Genomic DNA, 19,452 nt, shown 5'->3' with positions numbered 1-19,452 from the left:
CCTGCGGGGCCTGTACTCTGTCCTGCGGGGCCTGTACTCTGTCCTGCGGGGCCTGTACTCTATCCTGCGGGGCCTGTACTCTGTCCTGCGGGGCCTGTACTCTGTCCTGCGGGGCCTGTACTCTGTCCTGCGGGGCCTGTACTCTGTCCTGCGGGGCCTATCCTCTGAATGGGAATTGACAGCAGTGAGGTTCAGCCTGTGGTTTTGTCACATTTGGTTTCTCCCTGCTTCTCTGACCCGGTGCTATCTTCCCACAGATAGGCGCGAAGCACGGGATTGTTTACTTGATCACAAAGTTTGGCTACGTTCATCTGTACGACCTAGAGTCTGGTGAGTGTGTCTACATGAATCGTATTAGCGCGGACACCGTCTTTGTAACCACTCCTCACGAAACGACTTCTGGTGTCATTGGTGTCAACAAGAAGGGACAGGTATGTAACAGGAAAGCACACCTTGGTGGCACTGTGGGTTAAGCTCACCTGGAGGTCGTCAATTCAGACCCACCACCCACTCCACAGAAGGACGATGAGGCTACCTACTTTGGTAAAGACCCAGCCTCTGAAGCCCCGTGGGACAGTTATGCTCTGTCCTCCTAGTGGCTGTGAGTTGGAACCCATTCAATGGCAGCAAGTTTTGGGGGTAGTAACATTGAGAGTCAAGTATGCTTAAAATATCTCCCTTCACCGGGAATGCAATTAGGTATAATTAGCCCTTGTGATTAAACGTTCACCTCCCCATGTCCCCAACCAAACCCATTGCCATCGCGTCAGTTCCGACTCATAGGTACCCTAGATGGGCGTTTCTGAGACTGTCAGTCTTTGTGGGAGCAGATTGCGTCATCTTCCTCCTGTGGAGTGGCTGGTGGGTTTGAACTTCCAACCCTGCAGTTCGTAGCCCAATGCCTAACCCACAGCACCGCCCCTTAATTCTTTTTTTAAAGAGTTTTATTGGCATATATTTCACATATCATCCAATGCAACCGTTCAGTCACATTAAAGAGAATTGTACAATCAATTTTAGAACATTTACTTCTTTCTTGTACTCATTGTTACCAGCTGTCCACCTTCCACAACTTCACCCGCTTAACCCCCCAGGAAACAGTCCATGCAGTCACTGTCTCTACAGCTCTACCCGTCTTGGATTTCATATATACCTTGCAAATCTGGCTAGACCAGAGGATGTACACTGGTACAGACAGGAACTGGAAACAGGGAATCCAGGGCGGATGATCCCTTCAGGACAAATGGGCCATCTTTGCATTGTTGTTCTCAGTGGATGGCTGTGGTTGGCGTCCATACAGCTTTGCCACCATCTCACTGGAGATTGTTTCCATCTTTTTAACACTGACGTGAAATTCGGGTGGCATAGCAGTTACGCATCTGGCTGATAACTGCAAGATCAGCAGGTTGAAACCACCAGCCACTGCCTGAGAAAGGACAAGGCTTTCTACTCCAGCAAGATTGGTACGGTCTCAGAAACTCACAGGGGCAGTTCTGCCCTGACCTAAAGAGCTGCTATGAGTCAGCATGGGCGCGACAGCAATCAGTCTGGTTGTTTTGCTTGTTGAATGTAAAATCCCGTAGGAGCCCTGGTGTTATAGTGGGTTAAGAATTAGACAGCTAAGCACACAGTCAGTGGTTTGAGCCTACCAGCTGTTTCAAGGGGAAAAGAAGAGGCTGTCTGCTCATCGTTTGGTAAAGATTCACAGTCCTGGAAACCTTAAGGAGCAGTCCTGCCCTGCCACATAGAGCAACGATAAACCTTAGAACTGACTCACCAACATTGGGTTTGGGTGGGTTGAATCCCTCGCACCAGCTGTGCTGACACGGTCACCTTTGTTAACTTTGTTCAGCTTTGGACTCTTACACATGCTTCCCTTTAGAGATCAACATCGTAAGGCACCCAGCTCAATCGACGAAGCCATCCTGTCAAGAGTGGACTGTGACAGTGGGTCTTTACAGACTCTTTCCCAAGTCCATCCCGTCTCCCGTGTCCTGTCCTTACAGGTCCTCTCAGTGTGCATAGATGAAGACAACGTTGTGAATTATACAGCCAACGCGCTTCAGAATCCAGATCTCGGGATGCGCTTGGCCTCACGTGGTAATCTGCCTGGGGCCGAGGAGTTGTTTGCCAGAAAATTCAGCACCCTCTTTGCACAGGGGAGCTACACTGAGGCCGCCAGAGTGGCTGCATGTGCACCAAAGGTAATGACACTCAGAATACCGGCAGGACTCTGCACTCTGCTGGGCCAACATGGGTGTGAAGTAAGTCACCAAAGCATTCCACTGAATAGGAGAGAGTGGGTGTTCTGTGAGGTTTTTTTGCAACTTTAATATGTTGTTGACTAGAGAAACAAATCCAGTGACACTCGTATATGTATTAGAAAGCTTTATTTTTTACATGAGTATTTATTATTATTATTACTTTGTCAAATGATTTTATTGGGGACTTATACAACTCTTATCACAATCCATCCATCCATCTATTGTGTCAAGCACATTTGTACATCTGTTGCCATTATCATTTTCTTTCTACTTGAGCCCCTGGTATCAGCTTCTCATTCTTTCCCCTCCCTCCCCCATCCCCCCTCCCTCACGAAGCCTTGATAATTTATAAATTATTATTATTTTTTCATGTCGTTTACTGACCGATGTCTCCCTTCACCCACTTTTCTGTTGTCCGTTCCCCATGGGAGAGGGTTATATGTAGATCCTTGTTATCGCTTCCCCCTAAGAAAGAGCTTTATATCAACAAGTGATCTTATATCCAAAGAAGACATCCCAGCCCAATCCAACTCAAGTTCATGAGTCCGATGCAAGCCAGGGCCCTCTTCAGACTCATGTAGCTGCAGGCTTGTGACGCAGAAAGGTAAATTGGGCCATTGGGTGCAGACTTGCATGGATTCAAGGTCAGTGGACACCCGGCAGGGTGCAGACAGTTTTCAGGGCTGGACAGCCCACAGGGGGCCTGCCCTTCAAGGTAAGCAGGTTCCTTGTAGGCAGGAAGGTGAAGTGTTATAGAGAGGAAGATTCTCAGTTTCCTGTCCCCACTGCACCCCCAGTTTATATTAAAAAAGGCACACCCCAAGGGGCATCATCAGGCTGTGACCTGATTGACAGGTGGAATTCCACCCCTATACTTTCCTACATCTTCAAGTTCACATAAATTCATCTAACTACCCCAGTATGTTGTACCAACTCCATATGAGTCAGAATTGACTTGATGGCAGTGGTTTACCAACAAATGGCACGTCAGAAATGGAAGCAAATAAGCAAAATCCACACAGTCCTGTTGCACCATTCCTTCCTGTCTGGGTGCAGACCCCAGTCTTAAGCATACCCCCTAGCTTAAGAATAATTTTATGTTTTGATGACTTGTGAATTTTACACTGGTGCTGCTTATCTGCCAAATGTGTTATTCCTTAATCCAGCTAACGGTTGTCTCCCCTTTTGTTTAACCATATTCCTACTCTGGACTTTTTCACATTCTTCAGGGAGGAGGTGGGAGAAGTGGTGGCACATTGTGGGGTGACAATGAATGAGATGAACCAAAATACAAAGGAACTGTTGAATGGAAAATTGGTCTGCTTTGTCAGCCTTTACCTAATTCACACCAAATGGAATGTATAGTATTTCTTCCAGCCTTTCTGTGGTTTAAGCCATTTGAGTAAGTCATCCTAGGACTAGATCACCTTGTGAGTAGCTAGACCTTTACATTGTTCCTCCTGGGGAGAGAGTTTGCTATCTTAAATGATGACTAGGGAAAAACTATATCTAGTCTTTGGGCCTTTGAGTATTTTGAATTAGAATGTAATGATGATAGAACTCTACTACTACCAGACCAGTTTAGAAGCCTACTGGTCAGGCCAGTTTGCTAAGCAAGAAATAAGACCCTGAGTCTGAAGGTAAACGCCCTCGTGGCTCACTGGGTTAGCCATTGGGCTGCTCACCAAAAGACCAGCCGTTTGAACCCTTGGTAGCCTAAGGGGTTACAAGTTGGGCTGCTAACCACAAGGTCAGCAGTATGAAGCCACCAGCTACTCCGTGGGGGGAAAGATGAGGTTTCCTATTCCTGTAAGGAGTTACAGTCATGGAAACCCACAGGGGCAGTTCTACCCTGTACTACAGGGTGGCCATGAGTCAGAATTAACTTAATGGCAGCGAACGTGTGTTTTGTTTGAGCCATTGAGTGGGAGAAAGTTGAGGCTATCTCTGCTACCGTTTCCCCGAAAGTAAGACAGTGTCTTATATTTTTGCTCCCAAAGATGCGCTAGGTCTTATTTTTCCATGAAGAAGAATATGGTACACATTTATTGTTTATTGTTTTATTAAAAGAGACCTCGCACTTCCTGTCTGCTCCGGCTGTACTGCAGCCAACAGTGAGCTGTGTGGTGGCGCCTGCCACTACGGTCCATTGTCTAGAGTTATGGTAGCTTCAGGGGGGCTTATCTTTGGGGGGATGCCTTATATTTCAGCGAGAGGCAAAACTTTAGGTAGGTCTTATTTTCAGGGGATGTCTTACTTTCAGGGAAACGGTATGAAGAGTGACAGCCTTAGAAACGCAATGGAGCAGTTCTTCTCTGTTCTGTGGGACCACTATGAGTCAGAAGCTATCCCTTGCAATGAATATACTATATTATAGGATACTATTTTCTTTTCTACTATTTTATTGTATTTTAGAATAAAGCCCTGATGGCATAATGGGTCACACAATAGGCTGCTAGGCATAAGGTCAGCAATCTGAACTCGCCAGCTACTCCCAAGGGAGAAAAATGAAGCTTTCTGCTCTTGTAAAGATTTATAGCCTCAGAAAGCCACAGGAACAGCTCTTCTGTGCCCCATAGAGTCATGATGGGTCACAATGGACTCAATGACCGGTTTTTTAGAAGCATCCCTGGTGGTGCTGTGGGTGAAGCACTCGCCTGTTCACCACAAGGTCAGTGGTTCAAACCAACAGCTGCTCCCAAGGAGCAAGATGCGGCCTGCTTCCATAAAGATTCACAGCCTCAGAAACCCTGTGGGGCAGTCCTACGCTGCTCTATAGGGTAACTGTAAGTGAGAATCAACTGAGGACAGTGGGTTGGGTGTGGGGTGTGGTGTGGCGTGGTGTGTGACAGCCCAAGTTGATGCCTCACTGGCTGTGTGCCTGTCATAACCGGAGGTAAAAGTAGTTAGCCTGGTAGAAGAGCTTTGGCGATTCAGTATGGAATCTCTCTTGGCAGAGGTTTTCTGATACAAGTCAGTTTTGTAAACAGAACCTGAGAGGAGGTGTTAGTTTGGGTAGACTAAAGAAAAAAAAATTATAGACACTCGTGAGTACAAAAGTTTTGTATACAAGAGCAATTGAATCTTGAGAAAACATCCCAGCCCAGTCCACATCAAGTCCTTAAGTCCGATATTAGCCCATATGTCCAATACCCATCTATAAAGGTCTCTTCAGACTCACAAAACACATGCAGTGACGCCAAATGCAGGAAGATCACAGGGTAGTGGGTGGGACGTCTTGTGAATCCAGTGGTGATTGTGAGCATCTCAGTGTTGGCAGGGGTCTCCACGTGGCTCCTTCAGCTCCAGAGCTCTAGCATAGCTCCATGTGTCTTCTCAACAGGAATGTCTCACAGAGAGTGAGCAGAGAGAGTGTGTCTCCTGCCTCCAAGGAGGAATTATAAGAGTTCCCAGAATCCTCAAGGAGAAGGCCATGCCCACATAGCCCTCATTGGTTATGATCTAATTGACAGGCTAGACTCCACGCCTTCACTCTTCATCCTCTCAAGTCCCAAATTGACACCAGATTATGTAACTACCACAGCTGACCACCTGACTACCCGAACTTGCGTTTCTCACCCAGGGAGTGCTGCGTACCAGTGACACACTGTTGAAGTTCCAGAGTCTACCTGCCCAGCCTGGGCAGGCTTCGCCTTTGCTCCGGTACTTTGCAATCCTGCTTGACCGTGGTCAGCTCAATAAATACGAGTCCATAGAACTCTGCCGCCCCATTCTTCAGCAGGGGCGCACACAGCTCTTGGAAAAGTGGCTGAAAGAAGAGAAGGTACGAGATTTGTGAATCGATAGCTTCTGCCCCCCACTCTGAAGGCACCTTGGTGGCCTAGTGGGCCGCACATTTTGCTGCTAACCACAAGGTTGAAATTGACTTGATGTCATTGTGTTTGGGTGTTTGCTGTTGTTGTGATCCCCACTGTCAGGAGCCCTCACAGTGTAGTGGGTTAAGTGTTGGACTACTCGTTGTAAGGCTGGTTTATTAAACCCATCAGTCACTCCATGGGAGAAAGACGAAACTAGTCACTTCCAGAAAGATTAACCACCTCGAACCCCTAGGGGGCAGCTCTACCCTGTCTTATGGGTTCACCATGCGTTGGAATCAACTCAGTGACATTGGGTTGGTTGTTTGCTCTAGTAGCTGTATTGGCCTGGCCTTCCACATCATACAATGTAACTGTTCAGCAATATTAAGAAGATTGGTACAATCATGACTATGTTCAATTTCAAAACATTTTCTTTTTCCACTCATGGTTGTTGGTTCCCCGTTCCCCACCCGCATCCTCCCCTGCTATCCCTCCACCCAGTTCCTGTCTCTATCCTGCATTTCATATACAGAAAATCCTACAAAACTAAACAGTCATACAAAGCAAATAAACAGACCAAAACAGCAACAACAACGATTGCACAAAATGTAGAAAACCCTCAATCAAAGCAAAAGCAGAAAAGACTAAAACCTGAAACAACTTTAAAAATGGGTCAAAGGGGAAATCTAGCGAGAAGGTATTACATTTTAACCTAACTATATCCTCCCCGATGGCATTGGCTTGCAATTAGGGTCATGAAAAAAGCCAGGGCAATGTGCCAGGGGTGGGGTGTGGTTGTTAGGTCCCTGGGGGTGAACACAGTTAAGTGCTGGACGATTAACTAAAAGGTTGGCAGTTCAAACCTACCCAGAGGTGCCGTAGAAGACAGGTGTGATGATCTGCTTCTAAAAGGTCACAGCCTTGAGGCTCTGGGATGGGAGCAGGGTTCTGCGGAACCCATGGGTCTCCCTGAGCCAGAATGAACTCAACAGCAGTGGGCTTGGTTTGCGTTCTGATCCCCGCTCTCCCCGCCTTCCTCATCCCGACCGCGGTTTGAAACGTACTCCTCTGGTCTTCATCTTGCCTCGTCCTTTGGCCTCCACAGCTGGACTGTTCGGAAGAGCTTGGCGATTTGGTCAAAACCACTGCCCCGACACTTGCACTGAGCGTGTACCTTCGGGCAAATGTGCCCGGCAAAGTTGTCCAGTGTTTTGCAGAGACGGGCCAATTCCAGAACCTTGTCCTCTACACCAAAAAGGTAAATGCACGTTTCGCCATTGGCATTTCGGAGATCACCGACATGTGGTTGGATGGTGGCTGGTACCATTCTGACATTTGTAAAAATGGCCTTGTATGGATGGTATGCCCTCGCAGCTGCACTGTGGAAGCCCTCTAGTGTGACAGGGCAATCGTTTTGCTGTTAGAATCTACCACACATTAATAATGTCATAATTCAATCTCTCCGGTGTTTTGTTTTCTTTCCCTCGGATCTATTTTGACAGCCCTGCCACTTCTCTAACAGTCAGAGGCCTTCCTGTAGTTTCATCTTGTTCTTCCTCTCCCTTTTTCTTTTTCCTCCCTCAGCACCCTTCCTGCTATTCATTGGGCATTTGGGAGAACTTGTCTGTCCTCAAAGGCTGGCTGGCTGGCTGTGCATTGTGTGTGTTGGCCAGAAGTGGCGCATTGGTCGGGATGTCTGTCTGTGGCCCAGGCTGCCCTACATATTTAACTGCCCCTTGGTATACATGGAAGGGTCCCTAATGGTGCTGTGGGTTGGGCACTGGTCACTAGCCACAAGGTCACCAATTCAAACCCACCAACAGAGGAAAGATTAGCCTGTCTGCCCTATAAAAATGGACAGTCTTGAAAACCCTAGGTCGGGTGGCTATGAGTCGGAATCAATTCAATGCATTGGGATATATATATATATGCATAGAGAACCCAGATGGCACTGTGGGCTAGGCATTGGGACGCTCACGACAAGGCTGGCGGTTCAAACCCACCAGACTTCTCTGGAGAAAGATGAGGCTGTTTGCTCTCACAGAAATTCACAGCTTCAGAGACACTATTCCAGAACCAGTGTGCGTTGACATTAACTCCATGACAGTGGGTTTGGGTTTTCTGAATTGGCATACGTTCAACAGCAGCGGGCTATATACACACATAAGGAAGCCCGATGACACTTGGGTGAGGTGTGAGGCTGAGAACGACAAGGTCGGTGATTCAAACCCCCCCACAGTGGAGAGATGCAGCTCGGTGCCCTGTGAAGATCTATAAAGTTGCTATGACTTGAAATCAACCTAATGGCAGTGGGTTTGTGGTTTTCACATCCATGGAGTGACTACATTGAATCCGATATCTTGTGCTCGACAGAGGTCTGGTTCATCAACATGGCAATATCACGATAGCCCATTGTGTAGAAACACAGGTTCTAAGCAGAGGTGGGGACTGGGGGGTGGGGGAGGTGGAGGGCACTTCCTTGTCTCAGTGTATCAGGTGTGGGTTTATTTTCCTGATGGCAGTCTCTTGCTTAGGTTGGGTTTACGCCAGATTGGATCTTTCTACTGAGGAGCGTGATGATGCGCCATCCGGAGCAGGGGCTACAGTTTGCTCAGTTGCTGGTGCAGGATGAGGAGCCACTGACCAACACTGACCAGGTGAGCCCCGGTCCTCTGAGGCAACTGCTTCGGATTTTTCATAGCTCTCCAGAAGATTCCCTTTAGGGATGGGGATGGGAGAAGGCTTGAGATGGCTATGGAATACTGAGTTTGGCTTTAAGGGGATGGGAAAACCACATTGATTCCGAGGAGGCTTGCATGTCCGGTTAATGGAATTGCTATCAAGAAGTTGTGCACTTTAAAGTGTTGAATTGGCAGAAGTCGTACGCTAGATATGTTTACAACAGCCCCAACTATGAAAGCGAAGAACTGAAGTGCATGGGGGCACATCTGCTGTCTTTGGGAAACCCCCTCCTGAATCACCACACATCTCTTAGGATTTGGTTCCTTGCTTTGGAGGTTTAGGGCATGCTTTCATGTGCTGTCCCAGTTAACATGTTTGGTGCATCTGTTCTACACCTGGTCCTTTTTGGTTGTACCTGAGGTCCTAAAAGCTTTCAACCTGCCATCCTTCCAAGGCACAGCAGTTGATCTCTGTGGCAGTTACATAATCTACTGTCAACTTGAGGAAGGGGCAGAGTCTAGCCTGTCAATCAGGTTACAGCTTGATGACCTCATTTGAAGTCACAATGGTGATAAATACCTGACTGGAGGCCAGACACACTCTCTCTGCTTTGTATTCCTGATGACAAGCCACATGGAGCTACGCTGATGGAGCCAGAGCCCTGGAGCTAGAGGAGCCACATGAAGACCCCCGCCAGTCCTGAGATGCTTCTACCACCACTAGATCCACAAGACTTTCCATCCATTAGCCTGTGATCTTGCTGCATGCAGTATCATTGCATGGCTGCATGAGTCTAAAACGGAATTTATAGACTGGTATCGACATGTGGGGTAATATCGGACTTTAGGACTTGATCTGGATGGGGCTGGGATGTTTTCTTAATGTACAGTTCCTTTTGATATAAAGTTATCTCATACACACATAAGAGTGTCTCTGGATTTGTTTCTCTAGTCCACCCGGACTAATACAATCTCTTTGTGGAACAAGAGGAAGAAGGCATGTCAGGACCAGGAGGAGGACATAGGACATGTGGTTAATTACTCCAGAAACAATTGCTTCATTTGTCATGGAATCCCACTAAACATCTTGATTAAAGATTCTTTTTTTATTTTACTTTTTATTGAATTACAGCCCAATGTAACCCAAATCCTCACAACTGGACCCATAGGTAACATCATGATAAGTGGAGAAAAGGTTGGAGTTGTCAAGTATTTCTTCTTGCTTGGATCCACAAGCAATGCTCATGGAAGGAGCAGTCAAGAGATCATGTGAAACATTACATCGGGGAAATCTGCTGCACAAGACCTCTTTAAAGGGTTCAAAATCAAGGATGTTACCTTGAGGACTCAGGTACGCCAGACCGAAGCGATGGGATTTTCAATAATCCCCTCAGAGATCTGCAATAGTTGGACCCTGAATAAGGAAGACCGAAGAAGAACCGATGCATTTGAATTACGATGTTGGTGAAAATATTGAAAAGTACCCTGGACGGCCAAAAGCACAAACCCGTCTTATCTTTGGAAGTATAGATTGAATGCTCCTTAGAGGCAAGGATGACAAGACTTGCTTCTAACGTACTTCAGACCTGTCGTCAGGGTCCTGAGACCTGCCCCGGAGAAGGACAGCATGTTTGGTAAAGAAGAGGGGCAGCGACACAGAGGAAGGGCTGACACAGCGGCTGCAGCAATGGGCTCAACCTCAAGAGCAAATGTGAGGATCGGGCGGTGTTCCCTTCTGTCGTACATAGGCTGGCTCTGAGTCAGAACGCACTCCACGGACCTGGCCAACAACATTGTGGTTTGAGTGAAAGTTCACACAACAAATTCGTTTTCCATTCAATAAGGCACACGCACTTTGCTTTGTGCCAGGAGGTATAATCCCTTTGTTGGACAGCGTCCTCCCCATGTCCACCCCGGTTTCCAACGTCTAGCCATCCTTCTTTCCAAACCCTGCTTGCCTTCTGGGCTTTGTTTTCAGGAAAACGCTACCCTTTTCGTTTCACGTGGTTGATGGTTGGAGAACAATCACGATTACTCCTTTTATAGGCTTGTGTCTTGTTTGGCTGAAAGTTGAGCCCCAGGGCTGGGTCCGGTTCCAGACTTGAAAGGTAACTGTCATCTCAGAGCTCCCACAAAGATCAGTAGCTCTGGTCTTTTTTAAGATTTTTAATTCTGCTGTACTTTTTTTTTTTTTTTTTTGCTCCCTCTACGTCCGGGACCTTCTTGTATGATTATGATCAGAGCAGTCAGTTATGGTCTCCAGTTCTAGTACCAGGGTCATGGAGGCTGGAGTTCCCATGATTCACTGGTGCAATGGACTAATCATTCCCAGGCATCTTTGAGTAGCACTGACAGTGAACCACAACAACCATGCCGAGAACAAATATTTGTTATCGTTCGTAAAAGTTCACATTGTCCTATTCAGTGCAGGGCCATCAATGTCACTTAATGGCATTAAGAGTCCACTTCATGGCAGGCTGAGCATGATAGTAGGACAAGAGGAAAGTAAAAGGAAATAGAGGAAAGAACTAGGAGGCAAAGGGCATTTATAGAGGCCTAAATACCAGCATGTACAAATGTAAATATATTTTTATAGGATGGTGGAGAAATAGAAGAAATAGATCTATGTGCATATATTTATAGGTTTAGTATTAAGGAAGCAGATGGACATTGGACCTCCACTCAAGTATTTACTCAATGCAAGAACACTTTGTTCTATTAAAATTGGCATTCCATGATGCACACCTTCCCAACATGATCGCTGAAGACAACGCGGTTGCATAAGTAAATGTGGTGAAGAAGGCTGATGGTGCCCAGCTATCAAAAGATACAGCGTCTGGGGTCTTAAAGGCTTGAAGATAAACAAGCAGCCATCTAGCTCAGAAACAACAAAGCCCACATGGAAGAAGCACACCAGCCTGTGTGACCATGAGGTGTCAAAGGGATCAGGTATCAGGCATCAAAGAACCAAAAAATCATATCATTGTAAATGAGGGGGAGTGCAGAGTGGAGACCCAAAGCCCATCTGTAGGTAACGAGACACCCCCTTACAGAAGGGTCTCGGAGGAGACGAGCCAGTCAGCATGCAGTGTAGCAACAATGAAACATACAACTTTCCTCTAATTCTTAAATGCTTCCTCCCGCCACTATCATGATCACAATTCTACCTTATAAATCCGGCTGGACCAGAGGATATACACTGGTACCGATAGGAACTGGAAACACAGGGAATCCAGGACAGATGAAACCTTCAGGACCAGTGGTGAGAGTAGCGATACCGGGAGGGTGGAGGGTAGGTGGGGTAGGAAGTTGGAACCAATTATAAGGGTCCTCTCTGGGTGACAGACAACAGAAAAGTGGGTGAAGGGAGATGTCAGACAGTGTAAGACATGACAAAATAATAATAATTTATAAATTATCTAGGGTTCATGAGGGAGGGGGCAGCGGGGAAGGAGGGGGGGAAATGAGCTGATACCATGGGTTTAAGTGGAGAGCAAATGTTTTGAGAATGATGAGGGCAACGAATGTAAAAATGTGCTTGACATAATTGATGTATGTATGGATTGTGATGAGTTGTATGAGCCCCAATAAAATGATTTTTTTTTTAAAGAATCTACTTCATGGCACCTAACAACAAGAACATGTGCCCTATCATAGCTCATTTAATTTGTACACAGCCATAGCTATTTGAAGTAAATGTTATTTGTAACCCTGTTTAATAGGTGAAAACAGTCTATGCCCAATGGCCGATTGTGCCCTGGTAATCACAGAGCCCTACACCCTCTCACATTTAAGGCCATTTTTGTGTTCCTTCTTGCTGGAAATCAGGAACTTGCAGTTCAGAAATGTGTTGTATAGTGTTCTGCCACCCAGAACTGGGCTTTCATAAAGACCCCATAAGGCTGCCAGGGCAAATGTATGACACCCAGTTAAGTATCTCACGGGACATACTTAACACTCAAAATTAAGTTATTGCTAAGCTAATATTCAGATTTAACTGGGCATCCTCTATTTTTAATTGCTAAATTTTGCTACCCTATCAGGCTCCATAACTTATTAATTGGGAGATTTGTGAAACATCATTTCATCTCTCCACGCTGACAGTCTGAGTCTACAATTCATTAGTCAAAGATTGCACAGGAGAATCTTGATCAAAAGGGGGAAATGTGAAACAAAATTTCTGGAGCCATGGAGACTAGATGAAACAGTTGCTTTGAGATAATCTTTATACGTGAAACCAAAATTAGCCCCTGAAGTCGTATAACCAAACAGTGGTTTAGCTGAACTGGTAAATAATGTCTGCTTTGAGCATTGTGCTCTTCTAAAAGTCTACACTGGATCAGATTGACAGTAGAAACTTGAACGATTAGATGGGAACCACAGAGAGCACTGAATGTATGTGATGGAAAGAACAACTCAGAAAAGGGACGTGAAAATGATTCCATAGCTTGAGAAATTAAATGACACTGGGATGTGCGCATAGAACCATTGTTTGTTCTGCGTGTGACGTTGTGTATATTCTTGCAGTGTGGTGAGTTGCTTAATATGGCTCTTCTAGCCATAGTCTTTGTAACATCTACCAAATGACTGGGTGGGACTCTACAAATGTGAGGTGCTTATAGGCTACTACAGGATTAAATAACTTGCCAATGATGTAAATAAGAGACCGAGCACTCTTGTGGGGGTGGAACCAGACCCATAAGTTATATGGAACCCTAACATGGGGATTGGTTTTTCCATTCCAGTGACAGAGAGTGGGGGGAGGAGCCTCACAACAATCAAGGGAAAAGAGCCAGGAGTGGAGCATGTCTCGTGGACCCTGGGCCCCTTACCTAGAACCTCCTCAAACCAAGAGACAGAACTGTGACAGCACACACTGGAAGAGGCGGCGAGAGGCCGTGTATTTCACTCTCTCCATGTGTCACTCTCTCCATGTGCGTGCAAAAGTTGGACAGTGAATAAGGAGGACCACAGAAGAGTTGGTGCATTTGAATTCTGGCAGAGTGGGCAAAGACTATTGAAAGCACATGGACGGTCAAAAGAACTACCAGATCTGTCTTGAAAGCAGTACAGCCAAAATGCTCCTTAGAAGCAAGGATGGCTAGACTTACGTCTACCATACTTTGGACATGTAATCAGGGGAGACCAGTTCCTGGAAAAGGACATCATACTTGGTCCAGGGTCATCAAAAAGGAGGAAGATTCCCAAGGGGATGGATTGACTCCGTGGCAACATCAATGGGCTCAAACATGACAATTTGATAGACATGGCAGGAGTGTCAAAATAAATCCGAGGGAAACAAAACAACACAGGAGAGATTAAATTATGACATTATTAATGTGTGGCAGATTCCAACAGCAAAACGATTGCTAGAGCAGTGGTTCTCAACCTTCCTCATGCTGCGACCCTTTAATACAGTTCCTCATGTAGTAGTGACCCCCCAACCATCAAATTATTTTCGTGGCTACTTCATCACTGTCATTTTGCTACTGTTGGGAATCGGGAAACCCCCATGAAAGGGTTATTCAACCCCCAAAGGGGTCGCCACCCAAAAGTTGAGAACCGCCGATTGTGGGGATGGTGCAGGACCAGGCAACTTTTGTTCTGTCGCACATGGAGTTGCTTCCGGTTGGCGTCAAGAGCACCTCACAACAATACCAACACATTGTGTATTATGAAAGACTGCTTGGACCACTCGAGAGGATTCTAGAGATTCGTAAGTTACGCCACCCTCGTACAGGGCTCTAGCAATAAGAATGCCAGCGCTGAGGTCATTTCAGGCAGTTCATGAGATCATTTGTGGCCATGGATTTCAGGAATGTTGATGGCATGAGAAAATACAAAGCCAGGAGCGAATTGTTTCAGAATGAGGTTGGATTTTAGCAACCATTTCAAAAGAGAAATAAAGCCCTGCTGTGCGTGTGTGTAAATGTGGCTTACTCTCTGTTTCAGATTGTAGATGTTTTCATGGAAAACAACTTAATCCAGCTGTGTACTTCCTTCTTGTTCGACGCCTTGAAGAATAATCACCCAGCTGAGGGTCACCTCCAGACTCGACTGCTGGAGATGAACCTGATTCACGCACCACAGGCAAGTGAGACTCTCAGCTAACCCAGCAAGAAGAGCACCCGGTTCAGCTGCATGTGTGGGACTGACGCACTGCACACGACAACACTGAGCTGGGCGTGCTCACCCAGATGCCCATCTTTGTACTCATCATGGGTGATCTCCATTGCTTTACTACAAAATCCTTTTAGAAACAGCCCCCATCAAGCATTACCACTTGACCTGAAGTTGAATAGGGGGAGGGTCATCAAACTGCAGATATCTGGGGTTTGAGTTGGGTGTCGAGGCTGGAAGGAAGTCTGGAGAAATGTATGTCATGCTCTTCACAATGGTCACCTGAGTAGGTAGACACTCAGGTTGTTCTTTATCTTCCAGTTTTGTGGTTGTGGTTGCTAACAGCGTTGCACTGTTTTTATCATTAGAAAATCGCATGTTAATTACATTGCCCTCATACATCAGCTTTAGAAGGAATCACTACTGAAGTGTAGGTCGTAGCCCACTTCTAGGAAGTGAAGTTGTTGGTAATGTGCTCGTGACTTGGTGGTTCAATATAGCAGTTTTGAATGAATGAGTTTTGAAGCAGAAACTAAGCACCTCTTAGAAGGTTAGCAGACAAAGACTTTAAAGGGAACCCAAATGGAAAAATGTGGACTAAAAGTCAAAATCATGCAAGAGATTAGGTAGAGACTGCTGGAACCCATGAGCCTAGCTCTTAGCCACACTTCAGGCCTGGAAGTAAACTTGTCCCCATGATTCCATTTTCGTCAAACAGTAGACAGATGTACAAGAGAACCAATAACACTAAGAAGTACACACATCTTATAATAACCCAGCCCAGCACTAAGAAAAACCGTTTCCTTGGTGGCTTGGTTGTTGGGACTGTCCCTGGGGATATTGGGGTGCTGATTCAGAAAATTACATTGGATAGGCCACATCAACTCTAGTTTTAATTTCCTGTTGTTGAAAGACTGGAACTCTGTATCAGAAATCTGTGTTTGGGGTCTGAAATAAGTAGCCATTTTTTCCTTTTAATTTTTAATGTGGTTCCTTCATGCTTAAAAGATATTAATTGAAACACTACATTAAAATATCCTGATTTCTGTTCCGCATTTCAGGAGTGCCACATGGCATATCTTCGTCATCTTCAAAAACTAGAGCTCATGTGGGGAGACGTGCCATTTTTGGAATCAGCAGGTCAAACATGTCCAGAAAGAGGGCTAACATTTGAGGTCCCCCAAAGTGTGCTGGCCAGTGTAATCAACCATCTGAGGTCGAAGAGCAGCATAGACCCACGGGCAGCGTTCAGAAGGGTCGGGAAGGAAAGAGAATGAAACCAGGAAACGCAGGGAGGACGTGGGATGAGGACTGTTACGTTGAGTGGGTTTCAATGAATGAGGTGAAGCAACGTGTCCGAGTTGTTGAATGAGAACTGATGATCTGCTCAATAAACCTTCAGCCAACTCACAGTTTTAAAATTGGTTTATAATGTAAGACAGAGCAAGCCCACAGGGAGGCAACCTAAGGGTATAAACAGCTCAACCAGGAGCCGACAGCACCCGTCCCACTGCCCTGATTTGCTGGGCGTGGGGTTGATATCTTCTCTGGACGGAAGAGTGGGCAGTCTCCTAGGTTCCCTAAAATACACTGTTCCTGTGATACAGTGGAAATGTTTAGGAACACGTGGATAGGGAAGACAGTTCTAAAGGAAACAAAGGGCGGGGGGAACCAGGTAAAGGCCAACTGTGATCAAATACTGCTCTCGATGGGGCTGGGAAACCAGAGTATGCATTGTCAAGGGGCAGTGTGACAGGCGGTGGAAACTGGGATTCCCACATACTTGGCCAGTACTTCTTTTGGTTAGGAGCCCAGGTAGTACTGTTGGGTAGACATCAGACTGCGAACCCCAAGGTTGGCAGTTCAAACCCACTAGCCACAGGAGAAAGATGAAGGTATCTGTTCCTGTAAAGATTTACAGACTCAGAAACCCTATGCAGCAGTGGTTCTCAGCCTTCCTAATACCACTACCCTTTCATACAGTTCCTCATGTGGTGGTGACCCCCCCCCAACCATACAATTATTTTCATTGCTACTTCATCACTGTCATTTTGCTACTGTTATGCATTAGGCAACCCCTGTGAAAGGGTCATTTGACACTCAAGGGGTCCGGTTGAGAACCACTGCTATATAGTCGCTGTGAGTCAAAATCAACTTGATGGCAGCAGGTTGGACTGTTGGTTGGGCTTTAGAACATTTTCTTTTTCCTTGTCACTATCCATATCTCAGAAAGGATGAGGGTATCCTTGGTGAGGGTCCTCAGGATCCCAGGAGCGCACCCCATCAAGACTCGTTGCTGGTTAGATACAGAGGGCAAGGTCCCTGAGCAAGGACACAGAGGTGCTATGCTGGCCCAACTCTCTTAGCCCAGAGATCACTTACATCAGGATCGTTCTAAACCTCATCACATTCCTGACCCCAAAGTGTTTGTTACTTTTTAAATGCAGTCCCCAGCTCCGATTCTACCTTTGACCACGCAGGAAAGTCTGTAGTCAACACAGGTCTGGTGGTTTTCTTTCCAATCTGATTGTGGCAGTTACTGAGACATGAACTCATGAAAGGAGGTGGGCTACAATTCTACCTTACAAATATGGCTAGAAGATTGGACACTGGTACAAACAGGAACTGGAAACACAGGGAATCCAGGGTGGATGATCCTGTCAGGACCAATGGTGTGAGTGGCGATATCGGGAGGGTGGATTGGAAAGGGAGAACCGATTATAAGGATCTACATATAACCTCCTCCCTGGGGGACGGACAACAGAAAAGTGGGTGAAGGGAGACATTGGACAGGGCAAGATATGACAAAATAATAATTTATAAATTATCAAGGGTTCATAAGGAGGGGGGAGCGGGGAGGGGGGGGGGAAATGAGCTGATGCCAGGGGCTTGAGTGGAGAGCAGATGTTTTGAGAATGATGAGGGCAATGAATATACAAATGTGCTTCACACAATTGATGTGTGTATGGATTGTGATAAGAGTTGTATGAGCCCCTAATAAAATGATTTTAAAAAAAAGAAAAGAAAGAAAGGAGGTGAGCTATAGAATCAGTGTTCAAGCTGACCCCTGGGAACACCTGTAAGAATGTGACTTTGCAAAAGACCACAGCCACAAACGGACTTCCGTGACCCCCGTCGTAGCTCTTCATGGTACAACCTCAGCCTCACTCACCAGGCCCATCTGGTTAGCCACACGTGCTGGTCCTGGAAACAAGGTGGGAGAACAGCACCACCTGACAGAAGGGTCTCTGGGGGATTTTTAAGGCGGCCAGGGCCTGCTGGGGACCCACCAGCACCTGATGCTGCTGCTGCAGAGCCATGAACGTGGGCAGGGCACAGACATGGTGAAGCTCGTTCCGGCAATCATTTCCTTGCTTCTCTCTGAGCCCTGATTTCAGAGCTGGCCCAGAGAAGGCACCACTTAGCCCTTCGGTGAGCTTGGTTGGTGCTGTGGAGGCTGTCTCACAGAGCCCGCTGTTTGACAGGTGGCAGACACCATCCTTGGGAATCAGATGTTCACGCATTATGACCGGGCCCACGTGGCCCAGCTCTGTGAAAAGGCCGGCCTCCTGCAGAGGGCGCTGGAGCACTACACCGATCTCGGTGACATCAAGAGGATCGTGGTCCACACCCCCTACCTAAACCCAGAGGTGAGAACCAGTCAGTGCCACTGCACACATCCCCACTTCCCACCCGGGCTCCAGCCGTTGGTGACATAGAGAGGTCTGGTGTGGAGTGGAGTCCGGGTAACATCCCTTGCATGCTCAGCAGTGGGCCTGGGCCCTGTATCCCTGCTCTTCCTCGTCACCAATCCGCCTTAGTCTAGTACTTAGTTGAGGAGCAGGGATAGATTTCCTCAAGGATTTTTTTAAACCTTTTATGGTTGACAGCTCTAGCAGAATTGTCTGAAAAGATCAGGAGAGGCAAAAATAGGGACAGGTTCCAGTTTGCAGAATAGGTTTGTTTGTTTGTATCACAATTCTATTGGGACATCATCCAAATATACAATTCAATAGTTCAATCCTATGCAGAAGTGCTGCACAATCATCACCACAATCCATGTTAGAACATTTTCTTCTTCCCTGTATTCCTTGTGATTAGCTCCCCATCCCCCCTCCCAACCTCCCCTGCCGTCGTATCCCCAAGGAGCCATTTATCCAGTTAATGTCTTTATAGACTCACCCATCCTGGATTTCATAAACCAGAAGACATACAAAAACACCAAACAGAGTCAAAAAAAGCTAACCATGGTAACAAAATAGGGGGGAAATTCCAGATGGAAAGACAGCAAAATGTTACAAACTAGAACAATTTTAAAATGGGTCAAAAGGGGAGATCAACCAGAACAAAATCATACCAATGTGAAGGGGTGGGGGGGCGTGCAGAGTGGAGACCCAGAGCCCATCTGTAGACAGCTGGACACCCCCTTACAGAAGGGTCACAAGGAAGAGACAAGCCAGTTAGGGTGCAGTATAGCACCGATGAATCAGACATATAACAACTTTCCTCTAATTCTTTAATGCTTCCTCCCTTCGCCACTATCATGACCTCAGTTCTAACTTACAAATC

The 19,452-nt window shown here is 46.4% G+C and overlaps 1 protein-coding gene across 1 annotated transcript in view; it reads left to right on the top strand.

Moving 5' to 3' along the window:
- CLTCL1 (clathrin heavy chain like 1) overlaps positions 1–19,452 on the top strand; it is a 110,717-nt gene that overhangs the window by 36,211 nt on the left and 55,054 nt on the right. The window contains exons 6-12 of the mRNA XM_030885458.2: positions 258–431; positions 2,007–2,204; positions 5,848–6,048; positions 7,188–7,340; positions 8,617–8,739; positions 14,716–14,853; positions 18,369–18,533. Coding sequence (XP_030741318.2) covers positions 258–431; positions 2,007–2,204; positions 5,848–6,048; positions 7,188–7,340; positions 8,617–8,739; positions 14,716–14,853; positions 18,369–18,533 — 1,152 coding nt within the window. The remainder of the gene's footprint in view (positions 1–257; positions 432–2,006; positions 2,205–5,847; positions 6,049–7,187; positions 7,341–8,616; positions 8,740–14,715; positions 14,854–18,368; positions 18,534–19,452) is intronic.

This window comes from Echinops telfairi, unplaced genomic scaffold (assembly GCF_000313985.2).
Source record: "Echinops telfairi isolate 266 unplaced genomic scaffold, ASM31398v2 ScPeMD7_29;HRSCAF=101, whole genome shotgun sequence".
Classification (NCBI taxonomy): domain Eukaryota; kingdom Metazoa; phylum Chordata; class Mammalia; order Afrosoricida; family Tenrecidae; genus Echinops; species Echinops telfairi.
This window is presented reverse-complemented; position numbering and strand designations above follow the sequence as displayed.